Below are 20,844 nucleotides of genomic sequence, written 5' to 3'. Positions count from 1 at the left end.
ATAGATGTGTTTCTGTAGGAGGCTGCATTTTCTGTAAACTATAAGGAATTGCTCTGTGAGATTATGATTTGAACACGGTGTCAAAGTGGATTTACACACTCAGAATTCAGTTGATATTGAGTGATTTCAGCCACAACGAGGGTTACCGCCAGCTGGTAAAGCACACAAACAGAGGCGTAACAGACTGAAGGAAATATCTGAACCCTTGATCCTGCACTGATGGGATGTTGTGTCTCTGTTATGCTGTTGGACTCACTTAGCTAGCATGATTTGGATCCACTTTTCATTTTAGAGGAAAAAGACTTACAAAGTTCTTGCACCACTCTTATATTTCTATTGTAGATGAGAGCGATATATTCCAGCAGCTTACCAGCTAACTATTAAACGATGATTGTGTATGGGTTCAAGAGTGTTTCTTCACTCAAAACAGGAGAAAGTTCCATCCTATAAAACTAGAACTATATCAGGTGATACGTCTCAGTGGGTTTGTCAGTATAGAGAATGTCTTTCACATGAGATGCATTGATTTGACATTCTGAAATTATTGTCTTGTGCAGCTTTATGAAAGCATTTTCTACAGACTTGAATAAAAATAGCGTAATAAAGTAATCAATAACAAAACAGAGATCAAGTCTTGAAAATTACCCAGATTCCACTGAAAATATGCAGGCTGTGGATTCTGCACTAGCCTACAACAGAGGTAACCTAGAAGGATGCTTAAAAAAATTCACCCCCACCCTGCACAACAATAACGGACTGTTGTGCAGGGTGTAAATTGTCAGCTTTATGTTGTTATAAAGCTGATAGTTCAGTTGACAATTCTTGCAACTCTAAACGATTTCTGTTGTCTTATTTAGAGTTCTGAAGGCCATTTTGCTATTCTTTGTTTTCCAGTGTAAAACTCTGGACTTGTCACTCAAACTAAAAGAGATGGAAAGAGAGTAAATAAACACGAAACACAATAGGATTGTTGAAATGTATTATATAAACTTTCAGTCCCATCCATTACAGCCATGTACAGTAAACAGTACTGTTCGTCTGCTGCTCACAAACGTCTTTCTTTACACAACACTGCCCCCTTCTGGCTTTTCTTACCAACAACATTCCAAAGCTTGAAAACATTGATTTAAAGTCATAAAAAAAATCAACAACAAACAACAATACAGTCATTATCCTGTTCACAATGATTTACAGCTGTGATGGTTTCTTGATTGTGGAGTTGCTTAAAAAAAATTCAATTCTGGACGAAGAATTGTGCACAACTTTAATGCTGCCGTTCACACTGAAGAGAAACTATGCCAATACCACAGTAGAATAGCATCAGCTGCTGTACATACACAGTAAATATGCATTAGATGTATTCCCATTAAGGCTATAGTGAGAAGTTTATATTGAAACGATAATATCTGATCGTAAAAATAGAAAGACATAAAATATGTATACATATAATAACTGCAGTGCAAAGCATTAGTGCCCAGAGCATAAACATCAGCCAAACAAATGTTTTTTGTCAATAAGCCATAGAAACAATGCGAATAACAAGTTTAATTCATTAAAAATCAAATTTAGGTAATTAAAAAATCATTTTTACACAAGATCTGTTATCCCAAGCCAAGTGTGCTACAGAAGAATATGAGATGCTGCCTGACGTACAACGACACCAACAGAGAGCACCGTCCTCAGCAGCACGGTGTAGCAATTATTTCAAAGTCTGCTTGTACGATGTTATATTTTTTTCCATAAATTCTGATGTAAATCGAAAACACGACTATCCTGCTGCGATATCAAAGCTCATCTGTCTCTGTATGTCACTCAGGCTGTTGCTAAGGTCATAAATTTTAATGTTTTGTAATGAAAGGCAGAAATATTATTCTTTGATACTATGCTTGCCCTTTTCTGAGCAAGTTATTATTGAAAAGACATAAAGACATGATCATCATGTATACGCTATAGCTGTTCAGTATATGTTTCATTCATGTATGGCAGCTCTTTATTAAAGGTCATGGCAGCAGCAGTCTGAGCGGCAAAGGGACGCACACAGACAAGCAAACAGGACAAGGCTCTTTATGATATTTCTCAGTGGCTAACTCTGTTTGTTTTTATGAAGCTTTTTTCTTTTCAAAAAATAAATCCTCTGAAATGTCTGCCCTCATTTGTTTCTTTTCAGGGTCCAATCATTATTCTTCACCTTCATCTAGGACGAAAGGACGTCATCCCTCTTTGGTGTCACTTTTAGCTTCATTTGTCACACTTTTTCCTTCAAAAAGTGACCCCCCCCCTTATTTCAAAATGTGTTTCATTTCAGTAAGAAAGAGCCAATCTGTGACATTCCTCTTGTTGATATCCTTGCTTCTCCATCTCCAGCTTCTCCTCTAGTTCCATTACAACATATTGTAATCTACTCCTGCTCCTCCCCATGTCCACCAGTGTGGGTTGTCCTTGAGCTTGATCCAAATTCTCTATCAGCGTCATCATCATCTGCTTATTCTCCTCTACCGCCACCAGTATCTAGACCACAGGGGGATCCCGCAGTCTTTTCTTCTAACGATCTCAGTTAATGAACATCATTTAGATGCAGATTCTAAACAATGACTCCAAACTGCACAGTGCAGCACAGCATTACTTTCATGTGTCTGACCAAAAATAAAATTAACAGAGTTTTTAAATGACATAAAGCTCAAATTATTCCTGAGATGAATAAACATGTTTCAACAAGTCAAGAAAATCATATTGCTATAAACACAGAGGCAGAGCAATGATGTCAAGGGGTTGTGGCAGACTTGGCTGCAGAGCAGAAAAAAAAACATGCATAAAGCTAAAAAAAAAGAAAAAAGCCCAAACAAAACATATATTGGCATAAATACAGCTGACAGCAGAGTAGAATCTCACGCAGAGTCGAGTGTTCTTCTTGAGTAATTAAGAATGTTGTGTAAGTTTTTCCTCCTTACTCGGATCATCATCCTCTTCCCATGACCTGCAACATAAACCACAAAATGTCTTCATATTAGATTTTTAAAATGGAATAATTAAAGACAACAAATGAAAAAGAAATTAACTGAATGAGCATGCCATGGTACGCCAAACTTTGGAACTGATCAGTTCCAGATTGTCCTGTCTTCCTTGGGTCATCCTGGGTCTTAACCTGGTTCTGCTTGAGGTTTCTTCCTGTTAAAGGGGAGGTTTTCCTTCCCACTGTCACCAAGTACTTGCTCATAGGAGGATGTTTGATTGTTGGGGGTTTTCTTTGTATTATTGTAGGTTTATTACCAACATATGTGCCTTCAGGTGACTGCTGTTGTGATTTGGCAGTATATAAATCAACTAAACTGAACAGAATTGGATTAAAGTGAATCTCTTAAAATAATCCTACCCTTTCTGATGCATTTGTGGAAGCAGTGTCTCCGGGTTATGAAGTTGTTTTCATTCCCTCCACAGCCGCTGTAGGAAAATGACTGGCATCGCTTTTTTTCTGGAATGTATGCATATCTGCTCTCTGAACCACTACATGTCCCCTTGTCCACAGGTCTGAAGCACAGCTCTGAAAGAGTGAAGTCTGTTAATCACAAGAAACAGCAAACAGCCAACTTTATTTCATTTCATCCTTAAAATGTTACATAATTCTTTGATTAAATTAGATCTATGTTAGTTTTATTAGAGAGCTAAGACATAAGCTGAAGATACCACAAGCCTGAAGGTGAGGAAGATGAATGATTCCTGTTTGTGTACTGTTGCATTAGGCTTCATCCACCTGAAACTGATTTTGACCGGCATATTCAGGCTGAGTCTTGGAGTAACAGATTCTGAGAGTGGAAGTTGCTGTGTAAGCCATCCTCTTTGTTTTTTTCTGTAGTTTTCTGCTGGGTGAGAGTAGGGCCATATTCCATATTCTGACTGGAGACCCATGAGCAATGACTCTTTTTCACTACTGATGCACACTTATTTTCACTGACAAACAGTGACCTTAACAGTTCAGCATTTATCTCAGTATTTAACTTGCTAGGCTCAGCTAAGGTCACCAAAAATAATGTCACACTGCAGAGAAATCCAGGATCAACAACAAAAAGTGATTTTGTTCAGGGTGAAACTACATCGCAAATGAACAAAGCCCAAAATCTGAAATTAAACCGCAGAAGCACAAGAGAGCACAGGAGGGCTTGCAGGAAACAATGACAAAAGACGATAGGACAATATATACACAGGGGCAGGACTATTTATACACACACACAGGTGGGGAACAAGGCATAGGTGACACAGTTAACACAGGTGAGAATCCAGGGTCAGGTAAGACAAAAATTAAAATGATCTCAGCGTACAATATTAATAATAATAATAATAATAATAATAATAATAATAATAACCTTTAAACCTCAAAGACCTATCCTAAACACAGAGATGAGACTCACATTATGCATGAAGATGGATATAGGAGAACACTACAGGACAAAGGAATAAACAGAAAGACAAGATAGAGGATAAGAATGGCCTGGAATTGCTTACACCGAGAGAATTAAACACACGAAAAAGCAATAATTCTATACAATAAATAATAATAATCAGAGCTAATACTCAAAAATGACTCATTTGATAAAGAAATCAGCCTAACAATAAGAACTTCTGACACTGGGTCTGAAACCCAAACTCAGATATACTGGCTAGGAATTCAAACCCCTAAATCACCACAAAGCCTCAGTCTTTTAGGCAAACAGTTAATATATAAGAATTATTCCACCACTGTGTTAAACTTCCAAACATAATATAGTATGACAAGTTCTCACACATAAATAGATCATGTTGGTAGAACCAGGTCAGGGCATTGTTCATATTGTCCTTTCTCACATGTAGGACACAAAAGATGCTCCTGGGAGTGTGCAAAACACAGCACAAATGACACCCCCGCACTGCCTATGAATCCGTTATCTGCAACAATATGTCCAGATGGGCACAAACACACATCACACAGACTTTGTATTCTGGAGCTGGCAGATTAAAGCTCATTTAAGCTCCCATCAGACCGACTTTTGAGTTCTCATACACAGCTGTGAGGTGCCCAAAGTGTTGTTTCATGCCAGTCATGCCACTGTTTGCATTGCAAATTCTCTTTGATAAAAATAATTAATTAGATAATTCAGTGAGTTCTACAGCTGCTTTTTATAAACATGCTTTGCTGGAAAAACTGTGGTCTTCTGTTACTTGTCATGTCCCGTGTTACAAAAACAGAGAAACTATAACTAGTCACAGCACATAACTGGGTGCAGGCAACCTGGCAAATATATAAAGGGTTTTCATGATGCTATTGTGTTTTATTTTATTTAGCTAAATTTCAAGTTTATATTCCCTTTTTTATTATTGTTATTGATGAGATGATTTTAATGACTTTCTGGGCGGAGGAGCTGCCCAGAACTGTTTCATGCCTGAAAAAGTCTGAGATCCACAGAGCCAAAGTGTGTGCTACACTGAGCAGCCACAAGATGTCAGTCTTTGATTTGATTTCTTTGATTTCAACATGGCAACATCTGCTTGGCAGACAGACGTCAGCATGCACACCACGTTCTCTCATGCTCATTTCTGGCTTTTGTAACTTTGAGAGTCAAACTCGGTTCATCGTAGTAGTGAACTGTGACATCAAATATCACCAAAACCTATTTTCTAAATCTGTCTTTTAAAGACCTGATTAATGAATTGAAATCAACATTCATACCAACTTTACTTCTCAGAGACACTTTATTACATCAACGAGTTCTTTGGGTTTTTTGTTTTGTTTTTTTTAATCAAAGAATTACCCTCAAAAAGAAAAAGATTGATTCCATGGTGGAACTACAGAGGCTAACTTATCCTGAATCTCTTCTACTCAATATTTTTGACAACAGTGAAATTGAATTCTTAGAATTATAACTCTTTGAATGAGTTGAGGGCGATGGGAGACGAGCCAGGGTCTCCCAGTTCTTTCCTGCAAGCTGTACAAAACAGCCTTGCAACAGGACAGCTGTGATTTATGCTCCCACACTGCGAATACACCGAAAATTAGTGAGTGGGAAAGTAACAAACGAGTTGTGGGAAGAGGACACTGATGCACTCCGTTTCTGCCCTTTGCTTTTCACAACAAAAGCAATTCTGCAAGCTGTCTACCATCTATGCATCACTGCACCTTGACAATTTCTTTTCTTCTTTTTATAACAAAAAAGTTTTTGGCAGCACAAACTGCTCTAGTTAATAAATGGCTTGGAATTGCTTACTTTCAGGTCTGAGCATATTTCAGAATTTAACAATGACTGAGGACAAGATGAGTGATTTAATCATGCCTTGTGACCATTAATCTATCCCACATGTCTAATACTCTGTGTAATAAATGAAAACTACGTGTACTGCTTCTAGCTTTGTGCTTCATTGTCTGACTGTATCTTAGTCGCAGAGCTTTTCACAGTTTTCTCACTGATCAAGTTTACTTCATCAATCAGCTACACAGCCGGCTGATTTTATTGATATCACATTCTTGACTCGTGTTACTTGGCTTTATGAGACTAACATTGAGTGAAATCCTGGCTGTTCTCAGAAATGTAGCCTCTGTGTTTATGGAGTTATGAAGAATAGTAACCTAACAACCAATTTGCATGAATAAAATCAAATTAGCCTTAATTCTAAATGCTACATCCAAGATTTCTCATTGAGTTCTCCTTGAAAATGTGGAATTTTCTTACCGTTTGTCTCTGGATTTGTGTCATTCCCTTGCACCAACGGTGCATTTGCAATTTGTTCCCCTGCAATTTGTTCCCCTGAAATGCAACAATATGGGAAGCCATCAATCAGTCAGTGAATAAATTTGCTTCCTTTGTCAGACTCAGTTGTGATCATTAATGCAAATTTTGCACCTGTGCATAAAACAGAGAATTGCGACAGGAAAGTGATTACATAAAGACTGGAATTAGCTTACTTGCGTCTTTATGAAATTAAAAAATTGGTACTCTAAAGCTTTAATTAACTAATGACATGCATATGTAACTACTTATTACTAAATAGCAATTTGTCCATCTGTGCAGTATTTACTGATTTTTGGACATGTTGTTTCCTTCTGCTTCCAGTCATGCCAACATAGGCTGAATGCCTCCATCAATCGCCCATCTCATTCTGGTTTTTACTGTTTTCTTTTTTTTTTTTTAATCCCAGTTGCAAGGGGAATGATGCCATCAGTAATAATTATATTTATCAGTTACTTAAGACACAGAATATTACAGAGAAAGGCAATGTTGAGATGGTTTGAATATATGCGCAGGTGGGAGATAGTGGATATACTGAAGTTGCCAGGCAGGAGGAGAAGAGGAAGACCACAAAGAGGATTCAAGGATGTGGTAAAGGAGGACATGCAGAAGGCTGGTGTGGCAGAGGAGCATGCTAGGGATAGGGTGAGATGGAGGAAGATGACCTGATGTGATGACACTAAAAGGGAACAGGTGAAAGAAGAAGAAGATAGGCAGAGTGCAGTGTACAGTCATCGTTACCAGTCTCGATGATTGGCTGAACATCGTCTTTTCTTGGAGAAGGAGATTCTGGTGCTGTGGTAGGGTTCACCATATTGACACGGACAAAAGAGAAAAGCAACATCTGAGAACATGTGTCTCGACTGCCATCCACAGAACATCAGTCCTGCTGTATTTATCTCGAAAAGTTGATTCTGTTCATCTGGACATGATGTTTCTCCTCCTGAAAACGCTACATCCAGATGAACAGAATCAACCTTTGGGGATTTTTTTTACCTGGATGTTTGAGCATCAAGACCTACTATAGTTGGAACAAATTTAATTACACTGAACAAAAATATAAACGCAACACTTTTGTTTTTGCTCCCATTCCCCATGGGATGGACGTAGAGACGTAAAATTCATTCCAGATACACAATATAACCATCCCTCCCAAACAGTGGTCACAAATCAGTCCAAATGTGTGGTAGTGGGCACATCTGCTATATTGAGATAATCCATCCCACCTCACAGGTGTGCCACATCAGGATGCTGATCTGACATCATGAGTAGTGCACAGGTGTACCTCAGACTGCCCACAACAAAAGGCCACCCTGGAATGTGCAGTTTTGACTCACAGCAAAATGCCACAGATGCCACAAGCAATGAGGGAGCGTGCAATTGGCATGCTGACAGCAGGAATGTCAACCAGATCTGTCGCCCGTGCATTGAATGTTCATTTCTCAACCATAAGCCGTCTCCACAGGCGTTTCAGAGAATATGGCAGCACATCCAACCGGCCTCACAACCGCAGACCTCGTGTAACCACACCAGCCCAGGACCTCCACATCCAGCAGGTTCACCTCCAAGATCGTCTGAGACCAGCCACCCAGACAGCTGCTGGAACAATTGGTTTGCACAACCAAACAATTTCTGCACAAACTGTCAGAAACCGTCTCAGGGACGCTCAACTGCATGCCCGTCGTCCTCATCGGGGTCTTGACCTGACTCCAGCTCGTCGCCGTAACAGACTTGTGTGGGCAAATGCTCACATTCGATGGCGTCTGGCACGTTGGAGAGGTGTGCGCTTCACGGATGAATCATGGTTCACATTGTTCAGGGCAGATGGCAGCTGAGAATGTCCCAGTTCTTGCATGGCCAGCATACTCACCGGACATGTCACCCATTGAGCATGTTCGGGATGTGCTTGACCGGCGTATACGACAGCGTGTACCAGTTCCCACGAATATCCAACAACCTCGCACAGCCATTGAAGTGGAGTGGACCAACATTCCACAGGCCACAATTGACAATCTGATAGACTCCATGCGACCATGTGTTGCACTGCATGAGGCAAATGGTGGTCACACCAGATACTGACCGGTTCTGGGTCCCCAGACCCCCAATAGCGCAAAAAACTGCACATTCCAGGGTGGCCTTTTGTTGTGGGCAGTCTGAGGTACACCTGTGCACTACTCATGATGTCAGATCAGCATCCTGATGTGGCACACCTGTGAGGTGGGATGGATTATCTCAATATAGCAGATGTGCCCACTACCACACATTTGGACTGATTTGTGACCACTGTTTGGGAGGGATGGTTATATTGTGTATCTGGAATGAATTTTAGGTCTCTACGTCCATCCCATGGGGAATGGGAGCAAAAACAAAAGTGTTGCGTTTATATTTTTGTTCAGTGTATATCCCCCTGATCAATCATAATTAAAGCACGTTTAATTACATTAGCATCAGCTGGGAAAAGGTGTTGTTTTGCAAACATTTTGTCTATAAATGAAACTAAACATTCGTCTGTGTGGAATTAAAATCGATTCTCTCTACAACATGGTCTTTTGGCAGAACTGGTCACAGCCGAGCGACTTGCTCGTTATTTTCCTCAAAATTTCAATATTTAAACGACTTATGCCTAAAGTCTGGTATAATTGAGTATGCTTTGGTCACTTTAAAACCATTTAAATGCTAAATCAAGGTGGAATGTGATTTCACGGTCAGCTAAAAGTCATCACAAAGTTAATTTTCAGAGGTAGAATTATTTTGATTATGTCACCTCACTGAAATGGGTTTTCTGTTGATGCACAGCAACTGGCCATGTTTCCAATAAAAGAAAGCTATTGTGTGTAAAATATACACAAAATCCAAATGATTTACAAGTTATTCAAACCATGTGTTTAATCAAAATCAGTACAAAGACAACATATAACATGCTTAAAATAACGTGCTGATATACAATTTGATGCCAGCGGAACCTTTCAAAAGAAAATGATTGATAAAGTAAGCAAAGAAAATAAAGGATTCTCCACTCTGTGAGGGAGAAAAAATAATGTTTCTTTACATGCAATTTTACAGATTCTAACATTATGAAAAGATTAGAGAACTCTCTGTATACAGAGGATAAAGACCATTAAGCTGTAATGAAAGGCTGTGATCTTTGGGTCCTCATGTAGGACTTCATCAAAAGCAGATATGACTATGGAAGAAATCAGAGAACGCTTCAAAACAACAGTCAGTGAACTGCATTAGTGAATGCAAGTGCATCCCTACCTGGATTTAGACACTTTGCCTGACACTCAGCCATGGTCCTGAAATTGTTGGCATTGCCAAAACATCCTCCATAATAGAACTGCTTGCACTCCTGACTCGAGCTGTCAAAGAAGAAGCGTGACACGAGCCCTCGACAGGGACCGGGAGCCTGGGGTAAATGACATGGGTTCTTCTTATCTAAGAAAGTAAAAGAGGGAAGAGTTACAATAAATTCTCTTGAAACGTGTAATTATTAATTTGCTGCTAAATAGTAATAATAATAGCATATGACTTTAATATGTCGTATGATAGGGTGAGGCAAGGTGTCACAGAGGTTTCACCCAAACCCTCTGGTGTAACGACATACACCTTTTTTCACACCTTGGATCATGTGACAGCACACATGATTAATAGTAGGTCAGCAACCGCCTCTCGACGGACAAACCCCACTAGGGTTTAAATACGTGAGACACCTTTTTTTTTCAAGCTCTTAAAAATGGTTTTGGACATTTCAGTTCATTTTCTGAGTCATGAAAGTCCATAGTTTTGTTCCATATTTGACTCCTATCTGAAATATAAAATGCATGACAATGAAACTTCATTCGTTCATTCTTCATTAAAGAAAGTCCCAAAGAAGAGCCAAACTGTGTTCAGTATTCCACAACATATAGAGCCACCATCACTTTGTTTGGTAGGATCAATGGTACTTCACTTTCTTTCATTTTTATTCAGAACATAAAGCTTCAATGACTCTGAAATTGATTTCCTTAAAAAAAAAAAAAAAAAAAAAAAAGCCAACTGAAACTAAAAAGAAACACAATTAACTTTGCTGCTTCAGTTGGGTTTTCATTTGCTATGAATGTAGTTTAACTGAGTGGCAAATTATTTTCAAAAGTATGCAATACCATCCGATAAAGCCAGTGATGGCTTTTTCCTTATATGCGTACGAAGCAATGCCTTGAGCAGAAAGGTTCAGTGCTATCCAATTAAACATGTCTTTATGAGAATTGCCAAACAGAAAAAAGGAGCAGGCACAACACCAAAGACACAGGGAGGGAAGATAAACCTATTCAAAACAGTACGTGGTACAAGGTGCAGTAAATTGACTGCATGCCATGAAGCACTTTGCAATCACCGGGCAGTCTGTCCCACTTTTTGCCTCCCCAGTGGTACAGTGACATTTCTTCTCCAGTCAAGTTTCAGATACAATCCAACAGAAGGCAAAGAGTCAACATTTCCAGCAAGAACTTCCTTATGTTCCCTTGTCCCTGGTGACCCACATTCCCTCCTCCTGCCAAGGCTCTGCTTTCTTTTCTATCATATCTTTTCTACTTCTTACTTCAGCTCTACCCTTCTCCACTTTTTGTTGCGTATAATATCACCCTCGAGTGTCAGAGTACTGAGCCCAGGGTCTTACACCTCTGAGCTACAGTTAGATGCTCATCTAAATTCTGAATCTGCTCCGGTGTGTCTTTTTTTACTCACAGTATCTCAGATTTGTTTTATGCTTTATGCCTTTAACTGAAAGCTTATTACTCGGTAATCCAGCTAAGGATGCTTATGCATGCACTCAGCAGTCACCATGTCTTTAATCTGAAATTCCCAACATCTGCAGTATGGACCACTGCAGAGATGGGAGGATGTGGGAACCCTGCTGATTAACTGAATGAGCCGTCACAAAACTTCAAATCATTACAAGCAACAGACTAAAGCTTGATTTCAGTCTGAAATCCAATCATGGCTATACTATGAAATGCACTGCTTGCATTAGACAGGCATTGTCAACTAATACAGGTGCAACTCGACAAGCTGTCAATATACTGATCAGCGTGGCTCTTCACAGAGTAGAACATGTGCCTCTAAGCCCCCTCAGTCATTCAGTCCATGACACACAGTGTGTGTGTGTGATTCACTTATCAAAATACTTCTGCAATTACATCAAATTGTAATGGGATCCTCTAAATGCCTGTCGTGGTGCAAAAGCATAATCATCAAAGTGTAATCATTATCTTTATCCTCACATCTAAAATGACACTTGTGGTGCATTTTATTCAATGAATATTTATTCCAAAGATTGTTAAGGCAGTGAAAGAAATTAAGTAAACATCTTAAGCCTCACATCAGTGGATTGATAAGTGCAAACATCTGCTGTCATCAAACCCACAAATTATTGTTTTACATTCTAGTGGAGATCTCACAGTCTCCAAAAACATACTTAATATGCCAGACTAATTTTCTGAGTAAATTATGCACAAAACAGTCAAATGTGTTCATTACATGGACCGGTGAAGACACTGTTTGAATGGTACTTTAGTCACACACTAGGATGTTCAGATCAGATTTTGTGTTCGTGTTACTTGAATAACAACACGACAACCTGGAGAAGGATTTTAATAGGTTAGAATATGTGAAAAGCAAACTATATTATATTGTTATTAACTTTAAAAAAACCCTGTGCAAAGCTTATCCAAAAGCAGAAATGTAACTGCACTGTCTAAAGAATGGACAAAAAAATGACATGTTTCAGCAAAAGATTGTAAACAAATTTGATCGTGGCACTTTCATTTCAGTTAGTAAACCTCAATTACAAAAACAAGTCGATCCAATCTCTAAGAATTTACATCAAACTGTTTTTCCAGTACGTTTGGTGCAATCTGGGAACCATCAGCCTGCCTGCTTCCTGTGAGTCTAGTAGATAACCAGGCAAGATTTTATCCATGTATGCAGAGACATGTTTGTTTGTTTTAATAATGAAGTTGCAATGATGAACTGCATCAAGGTGGTCTGAGTGGATGGTGGTCACTCAGCTCACAATACCAATCTATGGTTCAGGTTAGGCAACGAAAACACTTTGGAGACTGAAGAAGTCTCTTAGACGAGAAACGTTTTTCCCACGCTACGTCCAGATGAACAGAATCAACTTTGGCTAAGGTTACGAACGGACTGTGGTTTTAAACAAAAGTAAATAACACTTTGTTTCTCAAGTAACGTGAGCATTGTTTGTTTCTCCTCTGGTCTTTCCCTGACCTTAACCAAGCACCCTGATGACCAATCCATAAAGTTATCAGCAGTTATATCGGTGGAAGCACGCCATGTCATCAGCACACTACTGATCCATTAGTATTCAGCTGTATGCTTATAAATGTTTACTTCAAGTGATATTTTAGCTGCGTGGAAACATAATTGCACAGATAAAGTAAAACACACAGTCTGAGCTTAAAAACTTCAGCACTCTTTGAAATAGCTCATCAACAGTTAAATGGACAGACTGAACCATCACTGGTTTCCATCAAGACTGCGACAATTAGCCACCCAGAGAGTGTGATTTACTGGCTAACAAGCCAAGAAAACACAAAATCAATCACTCTTGTTCGAAGCCAAATGAGAATTCTGCTGGGACTTCTGACCTGTGCGTAAATAAATGCTGCTACCTGTCTAAAGTCACTGTGGTCAAGCATCTGAGGACTAATATGGTTGCCAAGTGATATCTTAAAGCCGCACACTGTCTGTTCGGTTTATCTGTTAAGTCTTTGAATAATCACTCTCCACTGAAGGCTGACTGTGATTAAAAAGCTATCATTGTAACATCTAAATACATTTCATGAGGTGACTTTGACTTAAAAGCTTGGGCAAAGAGTTGTGCCAAAGGGCCAGGCTTGCGTACTCACCAGAGCAAAGCGGCGATGAATAATTCAAATGCACAATTCTCTATTAAAGCCGTGAAGGTGGCAGAGATGATTTGTGTTTTGAGAATTATCGGTCAGCTTTTTATTTTTATTTTTTTTCTCAAATACTGGGTATGAATCATACAGAGCATCCCATCATTCAGCAAAGCACACTTTAATATTTAAGATAGCCGTGAAAGATTCTGAGGGCTGAGCTGGATTACGTGTGGAGAAAAAAAGAAAAACATGTATGTTTTCATATTTTGCCTAAATGTTATCTGCAGAACGAGGAGACAGATGAGATTTTGGAACAATGTACAATGACTCTTTTGATGGGACGAGCTGAATATTTAGACTACCTTTCAGATCAGCCCATCGCTTCTTTATCTCTTCGCTTGCTCATTTACTTTCTTTCTGCTTCTTCCTTCATATTTTTTTTGTCAGTACACGTCACCGTATTTTGAAAGGTCTTTATTGTGCTTACACATTCTCAGTAAAGCCTCATGTGGAAAGAAAAGACAGCTGATCTGTAATGGAAGAGTAAATAAAGAAAAATAAACAAACTCAGGGTGGAAAAATAATTGAAGCCTGTGAATTCCAGTTGATAATGACAGACACAGATCTCAACAGCAACTTTTTCATTTAATATATATTGCGATATGCTTCTGATTAAATTGTCATTATGCTATTTTTGTGATTGAAAAGTAATAAATAAATGCAGCTTCCAGCCTATAAGCACTGATAAAGGTCAGCACTTGCAGGCTGAGCTGCGAGGAGAAGAAAATTATATGAGTGTCTGTCTTATCTCAGCAGAAAAAAAGAATGTCAAAAAACTCAATAATTGGAAGGCCCGAATTACTTTCTAAAATTGCACATGCCTGTTAGTTAAGCAAGAATGCAACTAATTATTATTGAAAACATTTTCTTTTCATTAGCAATTCATCTGCCAGTGACTCAGGCCGACCGACTCAGTGAACAGTGGAAAGGCTCATAACAGTTTCCCATAAGACTAAATGGATGGATTTCAGTGGGGAATTTCCCTCACCAACTGTAGGGCTGCTTCAATATATTAATTCACTGGTATAAAGAAATTAAATAAGAAGCTCTAACTAGAAATTGTTTGGCATTTTTGCTTACTGCATATGTTTTATTTTCCTTAACTCCACATTGAAGCTTCTAATTGAAACATACGAAACCCAAATTAGATGGGAACTAATCACAGTCATGCTCATCGTTGTGGTTACTGGTTCATTGGAAACCCTTCAGATTAGGGAAAACAAAAGACTACTTGTAGAGGTACAGAATCAGGGCAGCTGATGTAACTCTAGTACATGAAACTGATATTACATACATCTATTGGGCCACCTAATTGGATGTGCTTTTGCATTTATGCTCCCACAACCTCACCTGTAGTCAGCCTGGAATCCAGAGCCACACCACTGTGCCAGCCTCTCTCTTCACATGGCGCTGTTGCCTCCTGTGAGATTCCTGACACCCCTCCCCCACCCATCACCTTCACTCAATACCAGGTTGAGATGCAAATGAGGAGACTTCACTCAGGCAAGTCTGCTGGACCAGACGGAGTGAGTCCCCTCGTCCTCAAGACCTGTGCCCCCCAGCTGTGTGGAGTCTTTCATAAACTGTTTATGCTGAGTCTGAGTCTGCAGAGGGTCCCAGTGATGTGGAAGACATCACGCCTCGTCCCTGTACCAAAGACGCCACGTCCCAGTGGCCCCCAGGATTACAGGCCCGTGGCACTGACCTCCCACATCATGAAGACCCTGGAAAGGCTCATCCTGGACCAGCTGCGACCCATAGTAAGACCACACCTGGATCCCCTTCAGTTCGCTTATCAGCCTCGTCTCGGAACTGAGGACGCCATCATCTACCTGCTCAATCGTGTCTACACCCATCTGGACCAGCCGGCAAGCACTGTGAGGGTCATGTTTTTTGACTTTTCTAGTGCTTTCAATACCATCAGGCCGACCCTCCTGGGTGATTAGTTAGCAGCGATGCAGGTGGATGCTTCTCTGGTGTCCTGGATTGTTGATTACCTGACAGGAAGACCACAATATGTACGTCTCCCACAGTGTGTGTCTGACAAGGTGATCAGCAACACAGGGGCACCACAGGGGACTGTCCTCTCCCCCTTCCTCTTCACCCTCTACACCACAGACTTCAGCCACTGCACAGAGACCTGTCATCTTCAGAAGTTTTCTGATGACTCTGCGGTGGTTGGATGCATCAGCAGGGATGATGAGACAGAGTACCGGGCTGTGGTCGACTCCTTTGTCACGTGGTGTGAGCAGAATCATCTGCAGCTCAACGTGGCAAAAACCAAGGAACTGATCGTGGACTTCAGGAAGACCAGGAAACACTCGACCCCTGTTTCAATCCAGGGGGTCAGTGTTGACATTGTGGAGGGACTATAAATACCTTGGAGTACACATTGACAATAAACTGGACTGGGCTAAAAACACCACAGCACTTTACAGGAAGGGCCAGAGTCGTCTCTATTTTTTGAGGCGACTGAGGTCCTTCAACATCTGCCAGAAAACGCTCAGGATTTTCTATGAGTCTGTGGTGGCCAGTGCGATCCTCTATGCTGTTGCATGCTGGGGGAGCAGGCTGAGGGTCGCAGATGCCAACACTCTTAATAAACTAATCCGTAAGGCCAACAATGTTGTGGGGATGGAGCTGGACTCCCTCAAGGTGGTGTCGGAGAGGCGGATGCTGTCCAAGATAAAGACAATGTTGGATAACACCTCCCACCCACTCCATGACATGTTGGTCAGTCACAGGAGCACGTTCAGTGAGAGACTGAGATTACCGAAAAGCACCACTGAACGACACAGGAAATCATTCCTGCCTGTGGCTCCCTGTACAACGCATCCACTTAACACACTGTTTACTGCTACAACTACACATGTTTCTTTTACAGCCATTTAATATATATATATATATATATATATATATATATATATATATATATATATATATATATATATATATACACACACACACTAATCACTACACTAATCATGGCAGCACAAGAACAAGCTCTGAGTACAAGATCCATAGAGGCTGGGGTCTATCACACCAGGCAAGACCCCAGGTGCAGGCTGTGTAAAGATGCCCCAGAGACAATCCAGCACATAACAGCAGGGTGCAAGATGCTAGCAGGCAAGGCATACATGGAACGCCATAACCAAGTGGCCGGCATAGTGTACAGGAACATCTGTGCCGAGTATAACCTGGAAGTCCCGAGGTCAAAATGGGAGATGCCCCCAAGGGTGGTGGAGAATGACCGAGCTAAGATCCTGTGGGACTTCCAGATACAGACGGACAAAATGGTGGTGGCTAACCAACCGGACATAGTGGTGGTAGACAAACAGAAGAAGACGGCCGTAGTGATCGATGTAGCGGTTCCGAATGACAGCAATATCAGGAAGAAGGAACACGAGAAGCTGGAGAAATACCAAGGGCTCAGAGAAGAGCTCGAGAGGATGTGGAGGGTGAAGGTAAAGGTGGTCCCCGTGGTAATCGGAGCACTAGGTGCGGTGACTCCCAAGCTAGGCGAGTGGCTCCAGCAGATCCCGGGAACAACATCGGAGATCTCTGTCCAGAAGAGCGCAGTCCTGGGAACAGCTAAGATACTGCGCAGGACCCTCAAGCTCCCAGGCCTCTGGTAGAGGACCCGAGCTTGAAGGATAAACCGCCCGCAGGAGCGTGCTGGGTGTTTTTTATATATATATATATATATATATATATATATATATATATATATATATATATATATATATATATATATATATATATATATATATATATATATATATATATATATATATATATATATATATATATATATATATATATATATAGTGCTATTCTTAGTTAGCGTATTGTCTGTCTTGTCTTAATGTTGGTTTATAATGGAGCACTGTAACAAAAAATAATTTCCCCCAGGGATCAATAAAGTATCCTGATTCTGATTTAAAGTATTGCAAATATTGCCTAATATGTGCTCTAAATAGCTTTCTGCTGCTCTTAAATGTAACATCTGACACAAAATTACATAAACTATAACTGAATTCCAAATTATCCACAGCCTCAGGTACAGTACAGATGAGGTGGTATAAAAATCCTTTAAGAAAATGCTGTTACTAAACGAACTAAACCTTTAACCTGTCAAACATCATTATGTCACAGCCTAAATAACACACCTCTGTACCACTGTGTCCAGCAGCAGTGAGAGGGCAAATCTGGAAATTACAACATTGCCTTTGCTAATTTTCATCTAGCATAATAATGTCACAACATATTTGTAAAACATTAATAAAAACAATACATTTCTATGATTTTGAGATTTCATACATAAACACCGCTGGAGTATGAGGAATAAACAAATCAACAAAAATGATGGATTTCGGGGGTAAGATTATTTACTGGTTTACTTAACCACCTCCAAAACATAATTCAGTCCCCAAATAGTCACTGCAAAACAATGTAAAAACAGCTTACCCTTGTATAATGATGTTGTTTAGTACACAGGCCTTTTCCACACCCTTAACAAATTTGACATTTCAAAGACCTCCAGCAATATAATACCGTTTGTGTAGTTACAGGTTTGCTGCTATCTCTTTTTTCACTTTGGTGTATAAAAAGCTGTGCTCACACGCTGAATGTAAGGGGTAAGTACAAATAAGCACATCAGTGACAGAGAAACCCTTGTTTGTCTCCCTGACCTCTGCGGGCTTAGCTATAAAAGGCAAAGCAAACTAAAAGAAGAGTTTTGGACCTGGTGATTTTTTGGGGTAAGCCACAATGTTCCTCACATCGGTTTCTGACCTTTACAAGAAGATTCTCAACAAGCTGTCTATGTCTTTGTCATCTGGTGTAACGAAGTTTAGAAGGGACAGGTGGCATAAATCAAATCAGAGTGTGCAGACTTTTTGCCGTGTGCAGTGTTTGTGAGAAATAAAGAGTTGCTGATTTGACAGGCCTGTTGCACAGAATGAGTCAAAACACAGAGGAAGACATTGGATCTTAAAGATCTGATTCCTGAGATTTAGTGATGACATTTTCAAGGTTTCATTGTGAAAAAGTCTAGCTTTGTATTCCTGTTGGCAAAACCATACAGAGTCGCTGAGTGAAGGATTTAATGTGTTCCATCATACAAACAAACATATCCTGTAAAAGGCCAACTGGATAGTGGAGAGCACACTAACAGGTAGTGCTAATGAAATTTTGATGCTAATTTAGGTTAATTTCAAATTAATTTACAAACCCATCAGACTGAATACCACAAATGTGATATTCGTTTTACTAATGTGGACCTGAAAGCAACTTAATTATGTTATGAATGTCTGTGAAGGTTCTCAGTCATCCAGGTCATCGTAGTCAAAGGAGCTTGCAAAGAAAAGCGTCTGGACTTCTTTAAGTTGCCTGAAGACGTTTCACCTCTCATCCGAGAAGCTTCTTCAGTTCTAAGGTCAAATGGTGGAGAGTCCCAGATATAAACCTAGTGGGAGTGACCCCCCACAGAGGGACAAAAGGACCCCCTGATGATCCTCTAATCGTCTGAGCCAAGGTGGAAAACTGGGCGTGGGTCCCAATCAGCCAGAGTTTCGGGTGTGTTCATTGTGAAACCTGGCCCCACCTTATCATGCGAATTCCTGAGGTCAGATGGCCCAGGATGTGAGTGGGCGTTAAGGCGTCTGGGAAGGGATCTCAAAACTGGATTATAGATGGCAGAGAGTTTGTGTCGTAAACCCCCGCCTCTGTTCAAAGATGGTCGCTCACAGTGGACATAGATGGCTTCTTTCACTCCTCTTTCAAACCATCTGTCCTCTCTGTCCAAAATGTGAACATTGGCATCCTCGAAAGAGTGTCCTTTATCCTTAAGATGCAGATGGACTGCTGAGTCTTGTCCTGTGGAGGTGGCTCTTCTGTGTTGTGCCATGCGCTTGTGAAGTGGCTGTTTGGTCTCTCCAATGTAGAGGTCTGGGCATTCCTCGCTGCACTGTACAGCATACACCACATTGTTAAGTTTGTGTTTTGGCGTTTTGTCTTTCAGGTCTTCAAGCAACTTAAAGAAGTCCAGACGCTTTTCTTTGCAAGCTCCTTTGACTATGTTATGAATGGCTTGAGTTGTTTAAAGCAATCTTACCTATACAGTATGTGAAAGAAATACGTAAGTGAAAAGTATTGAGTTAACATAGTTACCAAGTTAAAGCTCTTGAATGATACACGCACCAGATTCCTTTATATTTGTGTGTGTAAGCATTTAAAGCCTGCTGTGAATCAACACAAATGAAACAGGAACTTGTTGGCTTATTTCCTTTCATTGTAGTTTCGACTTTGAGTTTAAACCAAAGTCATCACCCAGCGCTGGAAAAAAGGATACACTCCTGAAAGTGCGATTCAATTTAGATAAAAGCCACCACTACACGCTGTCCCTTGCTTGTAGTGCGCTCTAACATGTTTTTATTTGTTCAACCAAAAACCAATAAAGGCCGTCCTGGAAGTGCCCTTTAAATGCCATCATACAGATAAGTTACATTTATAGCTGCATTTAATGCAGTGATATTTTCTTTATAACCAAAAGGCTGCAAGTTTCAAACTTGTGTGAGACTTTAGACACAGACCAGTTATCCTGTGGCCTCACGCAATAGTGTGGATCAAATGGAGGCATTTCCTGTATGTAACAATGGTTGGAGGATGCAAATCCATTCATGATCCTCTTGTTTGACTGCATTAAGCATCCCATAACATGCTAAAAGTAAAGGTTTCTTACTGTGAGAGAAACATATTCCACGTTGATCAGACATGCTTCAGTATTAAAAGTGTATTATTTATATGCTATACATTCTGCACGCAGCTCCAGAACCGAGACAAAACTGCTCCTCACCCATTCCCAAATTTGCTTTTTTCGACTTCAAGTGTTTTTCACAACACATACTTCAGATTTCACCTGAAGTGCTTCTGGAGTGAGGCGCTGCGGCACAACCTGACTGTGGATAAATTGAACTTCCAATTGTGAACGGGTCTAATTATCGCGGCTTTGATTGCTTTTCAAGTGCGACAGTTTTATGATATATTACCCTCGTCCCACTTAACAAAAGCTAAGTGCAGTGCAATGAGTGGCAGGATGTATTGCTGTGCTGTCAAGGCTGCACTTAGCAGGT

The 20,844-nt window shown here is 40.2% G+C and overlaps 1 protein-coding gene across 3 annotated transcripts in view; it reads right to left on the bottom strand.

Moving 5' to 3' along the window:
* Positions 1–962: 962 nt before the first annotated feature.
* tfpia (tissue factor pathway inhibitor a) overlaps positions 963–20,844 on the bottom strand; it is a 49,030-nt gene continuing 29,148 nt past the window's right edge. Inside the window, exons 3-7 of one of the 3 annotated variants that reach the window (XM_080290541.1) lie at positions 10,011–10,187; positions 7,494–7,547; positions 6,696–6,770; positions 3,371–3,553; positions 963–2,974 (exon numbers count right to left, since the gene is read on the bottom strand). In XM_080290541.1, the coding sequence (XP_080146667.1) occupies positions 2,886–2,974; positions 3,371–3,553; positions 6,696–6,770; positions 7,494–7,547; positions 10,011–10,187 (578 nt within the window). In that variant the 3' untranslated portion in view covers positions 963–2,885. The remainder of the gene's footprint in view (positions 2,975–3,370; positions 3,554–6,695; positions 6,771–7,493; positions 7,548–10,010; positions 10,188–20,844) is intronic. The other 2 variants (XM_026145121.2, XM_080290542.1) reach the window with 2 other exon arrangements.

Source organism: Astatotilapia calliptera, chromosome 16 (genome assembly GCF_964374335.1).
Source record: "Astatotilapia calliptera chromosome 16, fAstCal68.1, whole genome shotgun sequence".
NCBI lineage: Eukaryota > Metazoa > Chordata > Actinopteri > Cichliformes > Cichlidae > Astatotilapia > Astatotilapia calliptera.
Note: the sequence above shows the minus strand (reverse complement) of the source record. Positions and strands in the feature narration are given on the sequence as shown.